Source organism: Gossypium arboreum, chromosome 4 (genome assembly GCF_025698485.1).
Source record: "Gossypium arboreum isolate Shixiya-1 chromosome 4, ASM2569848v2, whole genome shotgun sequence".
Classification (NCBI taxonomy): Eukaryota; Viridiplantae; Streptophyta; class Magnoliopsida; order Malvales; family Malvaceae; genus Gossypium; species Gossypium arboreum.
Genome location: NC_069073.1, coordinates 7749652 through 7758706, shown reverse-complemented (window position 1 = coordinate 7758706; position 9055 = coordinate 7749652). Strand labels below are relative to the sequence as shown.

General features: G+C 33.2%; 1 protein-coding gene across 3 annotated transcripts; it reads left to right on the top strand.

Annotated features, from left to right (window-relative positions):
• Positions 1–3218: 3218 nt before the first annotated feature.
• LOC108461012 (plant cysteine oxidase 4) lies at positions 3219–8655 on the top strand. Of its 3 annotated transcripts, none has more exons than XM_017760764.2 (6): positions 3219–3516; positions 4014–4310; positions 5529–5674; positions 5906–6053; positions 7674–7877; positions 8369–8655. In XM_017760764.2, exons 2-6 carry the CDS (start codon positions 4208–4210, stop codon positions 8434–8436), a joined length of 669 nt encoding a protein of 222 aa, XP_017616253.1. In that variant the 5' UTR covers positions 3219–3516; positions 4014–4207; the 3' UTR covers positions 8437–8655. The 3 variants fall into 3 exon arrangements, with proteins under 3 accessions (XP_017616253.1, XP_052883316.1, XP_017616252.1); XM_053027356.1 differs by having other exon boundaries at positions 3220–3516; positions 4019–4310; positions 7991–8655; XM_017760763.2 differs by having other exon boundaries at positions 3220–3516; positions 7991–8655.
• The last annotated feature ends 400 nt before the right edge of the window (positions 8656–9055 follow it).

Below are 9055 nucleotides of genomic sequence, written 5' to 3'. Positions count from 1 at the left end.
TGGTCACGCAGTGTTCACTAAAACGGTCATAACTTGAGCTCCTAAACTTAAAATCGAGTGATTCAAAATACATTTAAAATATAAGAGATATGTAGATCTTTGAATGCCATGAAGACATCTGAACCTAGAAATACCTAGATCCCATTGAAAAAGTTGTTGTAAGTCTGCTAATTTTCCAAACTTGAAAATTGACAACTTCGGTGAATGGAATTTAACAAATTTCACCTTATCCGTGCATGTATCATTCCCCATTTCCTTGAAAAGATTCATCCTCAAATATTTTCTTTGATCGAATGTTGGTTTGATTTGCTTGACCTTTAACATTGTTGTTAGGCCTTGAAGTAGTGTGAGCCCATCACATTCATGGGTCTAAAATTGGGCTTTATGACTTGCATCATGAACAATTCATCCTGGATCTTTAATATCAATGTACATATCATTCCACTAATACCTCCTCATTCCAGTCTAGATACAGAGCTTATTCACCAAGGAAGGAGTACTCATACTTTATATATATACTAGGTCATCAAGTCATTTTTATTGTGTTTGACCATGCATAAAACTGACTCTATGAACATACTCCTCTAGACATGAACACCAATGACAAGGGAAACTGCCACTTACCTTGTTGAACGATGAAAATTGTTAATTGAGACAATACAAACTATAACTCTAGATACAAAGGAACTCACCAGAATACTTTATTCTAAAGCTTTATCTACTCTATTGGTTTCTTGCCCTTTGTACTAGGGCTTTCTTTCGTGTCTTTAGCTAAAAAAAAAATAAAACAACTCCTTTAATTATCAAGAACTACTACCAAAAAGGCTATGACCTAGCAAGAATCTATAAACATGCAAATAGTAGAAGTTTATTTCATACCCAGTAATTAAAATATACTACCACCTTTTTTATGTTAGCATCTATCATCTATCAAGTAAAAATTAAAGAAAGGTTTAAGAATGTACCAATAAACAACTATCGTAAAAGCTATTTTAAGCTTTAACAGTTAACACCTTAGTCAGCAAGGAAGAATTCTAGTTTCTTTGATGATAATAAGGTTTAGTGGAGAAGATGATTCAGAAGTCTTCTCTTCACTATTATTTTATCCTATTTATAGCTAACTCATAGACAAATACTAATCAAGATTATCTCTAATCATCACTAGCTTTCGCACGCTTCCACTAATTAATTACATCCTACGTTACCTTCAATAGAACGTTAAATGAGTTAAACGTGTTCTTCAAGCTATTTTACTTACTTTTGCTACTATGTAAAAACACGGGTAGTGATCTTATTAGCGAAAATGTCAGCCTAATAAGGTCTCCGCCGTAATCTTTACCTCGCCATTACACCAATATACCCACTGCATTGGCGAAGTTCTACGAAGTACTTCTCGATATAGTCACCAACTTTCATTGGGCTAAGTCCAACAACCTAGGTGTTCTTTACTGGCATAGTCTTCCCAATCCGACCTGGTTCGCCAAATTATAGTGTTATATTGATCATAGTAAATGAATAAGCATATGTGCCTATAGATGACAATGTGAATTGATTAAGTTGTATAAATTTGAATGAAAATGAGATTAAACATTATATTGGTACATAAATGAATACGTAAGTAATTGAATTAGATATGTTACATCTTTGCTAATAGAATGGATAATATAAATGTGATTATCAAATGGAATATTGTAGGAGAATGATATTCTTGTATTGAATATGCAAATTGATTTAGTTGATTTGTAGTATTTTTGTATTGAATTCTTATATTGCATATGCTTGTTTTGTGACTTGTAATATGGAATTACCATTGAGTGTAATTGCTCAGCGTATAGTTTGATTACCATTGAGCGTAATTGATCAGCTTTTGGTTTATTTTCTCTGTGGCAGGTATAGTAGATTCTAGGTAGTTCGAGCAGTTGGCCCAACGTCCAACAAGCGATCCTTGACTCAATAAAGTTTGTAAATTCCGTTTTGTTTTAAGTATGATATGTACCTAGGTTGAGTTAAATTTTGGTATAGTATGATACTTATAAACCTTAGGAATTGGAATTGGTATTTTGGAAGTGAACATATGCTTGAATTGTGCAAATTAAGTTGTCATAATATTTGCTAAAGTATAAAGTGTGGGATGTTGCTAGTTTATATGGCAATGTATGTATATATGCATGTATACTTATGTCAAGTAGATTATTGGTTAGTCAATGAAGTTGCTTGTGTTTGGATGAAAATGATTAAATTAATGGAATATATACATGTATGAGAGGGATTATGATTCAAATATGAACTCATTGGGGATGTATGTTTGGTTGAAAAATGTGTTTGGGTATGTATATTGGTTGTTTGGAACTTGCAAGTTGATATCTTTTTAACACTATTAAAAACTAATGTGTCATGTCAGGACGTGGAGTAAATGTTGTCGCGACAAGATCAGTTCACCATGCCATGACATCTCATCGAGTATGGGTCGTTGCAACGATAAGCCAAATCAGTATGTTGCGTTGAAACCACTTGAAGTCGCGGTGTCAACTTGAAATTTTTTAAACATTACAATTTAGTCCTCATTTAATCTTAGGTTAGCATTAGAGCTTTCGTAAGCTCGTATAAGACTTGCAAATGATTATGTATCATTTTATATACTTGTTTTTACTTATAATTAAATGTTTAATTTTGTGATCAAATTATGATTTGATCGTAGTTGCTTTGGCAACGAATGTGATACCTCGTAACTCAGACCCGACAATTGGGTTAAGCAATGAGTGTTACATTTGAACTGATTAAATTGATTGTTTTGAGAACCAATTGACCAGACCAATTCGAAATCGGTTCAAACGATTTTGAGCTTGGTTCAATCAATCTGTATCGATTCATGAGTCAACCATTTTTTACCTCTCATCGGATCAATACCCTAGTTGGTTCCCGGTCCAATCAATTCGATTTAGAGAACAATGAATATTAGAATTTTTTAAAATTTTATTTTTTTTGAATTGTAAATTTTTTTTATTTTCCATACTTTCTGAAATTATAAATTTTTATGTTTTTATCTAAAATATGGAAAAAATAATTTTTAAAATTTTTAATATGTTTTTAAAGGGAAAGGACCAAATTGATAAAAAAAATGTAAATGTTAAGAGTTGAAAAAGTTATTTTACCTTTGACATAAAATTAGACGGAGAGAAACTCAATGTAGAGATTAAATTTTAGAACTTGAAAGATTGCAACCTTTAAAAAATAGTGTATCGAAGTTTTAGGTGAAAAAAGAAGCAAAAAAGCACGAGAATTTTAGGCAAAGGGCAAATTATGTAAATCAAGCTGACATTCATTTCATATAAGCTACGCGCAGCCCCCCAAACTCCCCCACTATCCTCTTCCTTCCTATTTCTCACTGTTGTGTTGCTTTCAGCGATCCCTTTCTTTCCTTACTCTGTTTTCTTTAAACGAAATAAATCCCTCCTTTGTTCTTTATTTTGACTCTTTCGAACATTTCTATCATCAGTTTGATGGATCTCAAATTGGGTTAGTTCCTTTTTTATCCGATTCTCCATCTTTTCTGGTTTTTGCTTTTAATTAATTGCACGCATATTTTTCATTTTATATTTTTGTTATCCTATCCTATTTTATGTTTATCATAATTTGGATTCCTTATTGTTTTTTGTTTTCCTTTTCTGCATAACTAAACCCCAGAAATTTGATTCAATTGTAGAAAATTAAAAACCGAGAACTAATGGGAAAATTTTCAATGTTTTAGCATTTATTGTATTTGCTTGCATTTTCTGCTTTGAGTTAGCTAATGTTATACTAGTAGCAATATTACTGGCAAATAACTTGTGTTGCTTTAGTCATTGTTGATATCAAGTTCTGGGTTCGATAAAAAAGAAGTAATATTAGCAATAAAATTGTGCATTGAACTATTGAAATTCGTAAGAAGGGAGGCTGTGCTTTTTATATTCATTTAGTCTCTGTTTTTGTTGTAAATGAATTATGTTTATTTACTTTGGGTTCTACCTTGTCAGATTAGCAGGGAGGGATGATGAAATAATTGCCATGCAGATCTACTACCGTCGGGTTACTTCGCAGATCCAGTTGTCTTCAAATTGTATCTTTTATCGTACTATCAATTAGTACCTTACTTGCAAAAAGGCGTTATCAGCTTACTGATATAGAGGCTTTTGGTCCATTCAGTTAAGTTGGTATCGTCTTTTCAAACATGCCATATTATATACAGAGGCTTTATAACACTTGCAAAGCGGCATTTTCGACCAATGGCCCTGTTTCTGATGAAGCTCTTGAAAGAGTTCGTACTATGCTAGGTATTCACTATTTGATTCTTCTTTCTTCATGTTTGTTCTTTGAGCTTATAGTTGAACCAAGTCTGCTATGCTTTATTAGCATTATAATGGAGATAAAATCATGTTGAAAGTAATACTTAATTTTCTGCACGGTTTCGAAATTAGTTGTTAGTAAATACTATGGAAGCTCTTTTTTGTAGAATTTAGCTGTTATTTATTTTTCAATCAAAATTGAAACATATGAATTTACTCTTAGGTTAATTAATTTAAATAAGTTGTATCTTTCTTTGGATGACATCAGCTATTGGAAGTTGCCTCATGCTACTCCTATTATGTTAGTTTCTTGGCAAGTTTCCACGTGGCCTGATTGTTAAATCTGAAAGAAGAAGAAAAAATATTATCGTTCATTGTTTGGGATATAAAGCTCATTTTTGTTTAAGTTCAACTTTTTGTCCTCTAGTAAGAGGCCCTGACATTATTTAATTGGCAAAAATTTTCCAGATTTTCACCAGCTTTAATTACAAAAGCAAGAACTTCTTTTTACAAAGTGAGTTTTAGTAGAACAAGAAATTTGTTATCTGGCTCACCAAGACCTATTTCAGTACTTCATTATGCTAGTTGCCCAATGCCTTTAGCCTTTAAAAATCAACCTTCAAACTAATAGCTACCAGTCATCTTTGAAGTACTTTTATCTTGAGCATAAAAGCTTGCTGTATGATGAGTTAAAAGTTCAAATTGTTCTGCTTTCTTCACATTGAGCTGTTGCTCCATTGTTCTGGAACAATCTATGTTTTTTACTCGCTGGACGCCTTGATAACTCTTTAGCATTTGGATGCCTTCTAGATATAAAATAGAAACCAATGATTGGGGTTTCTGTATTTTCCCTTTTTTCTTATGTGGTCTTAGAATCTATCTACACTAATTCCAATTCTTTTTTCCTATCCTCGTGAGTATTGAAATCTATTGGTATTCTAATGGTTTCGGATCAACATAGCATTGTGAGTGGTTACAACTATTCTAATTTAGAGTACTAAGTACAAGGGTATACCATAACATTGAGAAAGTGCTTTTCTTGGTAGAGGTGATCATTACAACTTTGGTGTTATTTGATTAACCATGCAAAATTTTAAACCACTGTGTATGTAGCTCCAAGCATTTTCTGTTTTCACATGATGTGAAGAAACCAAGTTTCATAGCATATTTGCTGCATTTTAACACAAAATGTCAATTTTATTTCAGAGAAAATGAAGCCTTCTGATGTAGGTCTGGAGCAGGAGGCACAAGTGGTACGTAATTGGTCTGGTCCTGTAAATGAGCTGAATGGAACCCATCAGTCATTGCCACCAATTAAGTATCTGCACTTGCATGAGTGCGACAGCTTCTCTGTAAGCACAAACTTTATATAACCTATCATTTTTATTACTAAAGATATCACCTATCTTGAGGACCTAAAATTTTAGAGTTTTAAAGCGAGGATGTTGAATTTAGCTGAAAGTCTCCTAGACTTTATTAAAATAAACACTTCCATTGAAATCAAATTTGAACTTTCGAAAATTGTAGTTACATTACCAGCTACCATCAGGCCTTCATTTTTCTGATTTCCTCTTTCTCTGCAGATAGGAATTTTTTGTATGCCACCTTTCTCCCTCATACCTCTGCACAATCATCCTGGAATGACAGTGCTGAGCAGGCTTATCTATGGCTCATTACACGTTAAGTCATATGATTGGCTTGACCCAACAGAGCCTGAAGATCCACTACAAGGTGTGTTTTAACATTTCCATATTTCTTTGATGAATGCTAACTTAACTAAACCATAATATGGATGTTCATAGGAAATTATGTTCTTCCGTATAAATTTGATAACAAATCAATATATTTGTATCCTATTGAACCAGTAATGGTATCATCCTTATTCCTTGAAACCTCATGAGTCCCATTTTTAATTATTTTGTTTTCCTAATACCTTTGTTTCAGGAGTTTTCTCTTTTAATTTGTTCCAGAAGATCTAGTACCTTTATAGAGTTCTGTTAATCTTCTGATGTTAGAAATCCTATGCAACTGCTGTTCTTGCCATTTATATTATAGGATTAGCATTCTTGTAAGACAGAGAGAAACGGACCTCCTTTTAAATTTATTTTTGCTTCGTGATATACAGTCTTTTGTTTTACTGCATTTAATTTTGTTATGAATGTGCTGGTGGTTTGTTTAAAAATGACAGAAGATACTTTTACTATGAATATACTTGATCGAAAGTTGATGAGAATGGGAGAAAGAAGACCTAGGTAATACTAAATGTACTCATTGGTGGATGTCTCTATGTTACAGCTAATGACTCTTTCAATAGGGTAGATGTAAAGAACCTTTTGGCTAGCATCTGAGGAAGTGAGGTCTGTTCAATTTCTCATCTGTGTGGATGTAGTTTAGGTTATCGAGAATGCTTGTGACATAACTGATTTGCTGAAATATTTGGAGACTACTGTACTTAGCTAGGGAAAAGCACAGTTAAATTTGAAGGGAACTTTTGCCACAAAAAAAAAAAAAAAAAATTTTGAAAGCCAACCAGACAAAATGAATGGTCATAGAAGCCAAGCATATCTTTTGACCTTTGATGAGATTTTAATCTGAGTTAAACTTGGGTTTTTATAATAACAAAATAACAAATTTTAATTGGAATTTGATCCCATCCAAATATTTTGACCCTCATTCAAATAGGAATTATTCTGGGAAACAGGGATACAGACTTGTTAATGAAATAAAGTAACTATATAATCTAGGGGTTTTATGGTAATTTTAGGGATCATTCAAATGGGAACCATGAGCTGTAAATTTAGAACCGAAGAATTCTTCATGGGGTATATTTATTTGATTTCAACTTGGTGCTCACAAAGTAAGTGTAGGAAGTTAATCAACAAACTTGTTAATGAAATAAGTAACTATACGATCTAGGGGTTTTATGGTGTAATCTGACGTTTCAGGGGTGTGCTAAGGAGGTTGCTCAGTGAATGCTTCTTTTATTTATTTATTTTTATTTTTATGCATTATGTCTGGCTTGCCTGTAGCATGAGCAGTGAAAAGGAAGCTATTGAGCATATGAGGTCAGATAAATACGACTTACTAAATGTGGATTAGATTTTTTCTGATTAACAGAAGTGATTTTTGGTGGCCTATGGCAGATAAACCTGCCTATCTGTCACCAATCACAACTGAAGTAATTGCTTGTTCAACAGATGTAATAGTATTGATAATTTATTCATAGACAAAGTGGTGATGTATCAGATTTTAAATAATGCACTTCCTCTTCACTTTTCCTAGGGTATAGGGCTCTTATTATATATTCTTTCAATCTTTGACTTTGATTTGCTTATTCTTGGTGGTTTGTAGCAAGAGCTGCAAAACTTGTCAAGGATACTGAGATGACAGCCCCTTGTGCAACAACAGTACTTTATCCCACAAGTGGAGGCAACATCCATTGTTTCAGGGCACGGACTCCCTGTGCTATTTTTGATATTTTATCACCACCTTACTCCTCAGAGCATGGACGACACTGCACTTACTTCCGGAGGTCCCCAAGGAGGGATTTACCTGGTAAGAAATGTAATTTTGAACCTAGTATTAGATGGTAGCTTCTATGATATGTTGTAACCTGAAGAGAAATACTGCATGCTATTTTCTTATTCGTTTCCTCATTTAAAATGAAGGTGAGATTGAAATGAATGGAGAAATGTTCTCGGAAGTGACTTGGTTAGAAGAGTTTCAGCCCCCTGATGACTTTGTGATTCGGAGAGGGCTGTACAAGGGTCCTGTTATTAGAAGATGAAATATTCTTGTAGCATCCATCCAATATTCTAATGAATAACAAGGAACATGCATGGGGTTGTAGAAGTTAGGCATTTGACGTTGTACATATTACTACACCAATGTAATCCTGTGATTTTACTAACCTCACATTTTATTAGTGGGATAGAGTGGGGATTGAGAGGAACTACTCGCATAATGACTTACTTTTCATTTTGTTCTTTTGGATTTTGTTTGCTGAATGACAATTGGGAATTCATATTATCTTGTTTGTTGCCCAGGTGTGGTAATTTTGGATACTTATTTCATTGTGGAGCTTTTATTTTCCTGCAATGTGTCAATGGCATAGCCGCTGCCTAGGAAATGTAAAAGCTTGTCAAAATGCAAAAGATTGGGTTATATCTATTTGTTGTTCAAGAGTTGCCAATTTATTATTGGGGAATTTTAGTTCCATTCAATGGGATTAAATGCCGATTTGAGGGCATGTGAAGGATATTCTTGAGTTTGTAGCACTTTGTGCCAATTTTGATGTCCCAAGTAAAGCAAATTGCATAGTCTTTAAATATCATCAAGGTTTTATTATTATTATTATTTTATTTTTATTTTTTTTATTTTTATTTTTTTGCATTGTTGGCAACAAGGATTATGAAAGCTGAGTTTTATTGCCTCATCCTGGCCATGGTAGAGGATGTCAGTTACAAAAAAGATGTGAAATTATACTTGAATATATTATATTGTAATACGAGGATGCTGGTTTTCACTGAAGCTTCAGCTTCAGTGATGCAACAGATAAGCTACCACTCGCACGCCAATTAAGATTGAATCTTCTTTTAAATCAAAGTAAATTTTAGACCCAAAGGGACTTGTATGTGTGTGCAATTAACTTTAGTTGGTGTGTTCTAAGAAAAAAGTCTCTTGATGAAATTACGCAACTAGTCTTTTTATTTGTTTTCATTTTTATACTTAGA

Excerpts from the sequence above, each read along its gene's own strand:
- LOC108461012 (XM_053027356.1), top strand. The coding sequence starts at position 4,208 with ATGCCATATTATATACAGAGGCTTTATAACACTTGCAAAGCGGCATTT. Across the intron at positions 4,311-5,528 it reads AAGAGTTCGTACTATGCTAG|AGAAAATGAAGCCTTCTGAT; the intron begins GTATTCACTATT and ends ATTTTATTTCAG. Across the intron at positions 5,675-5,905 it reads ATGAGTGCGACAGCTTCTCT|ATAGGAATTTTTTGTATGCC; the intron begins GTAAGCACAAAC and ends CTTTCTCTGCAG.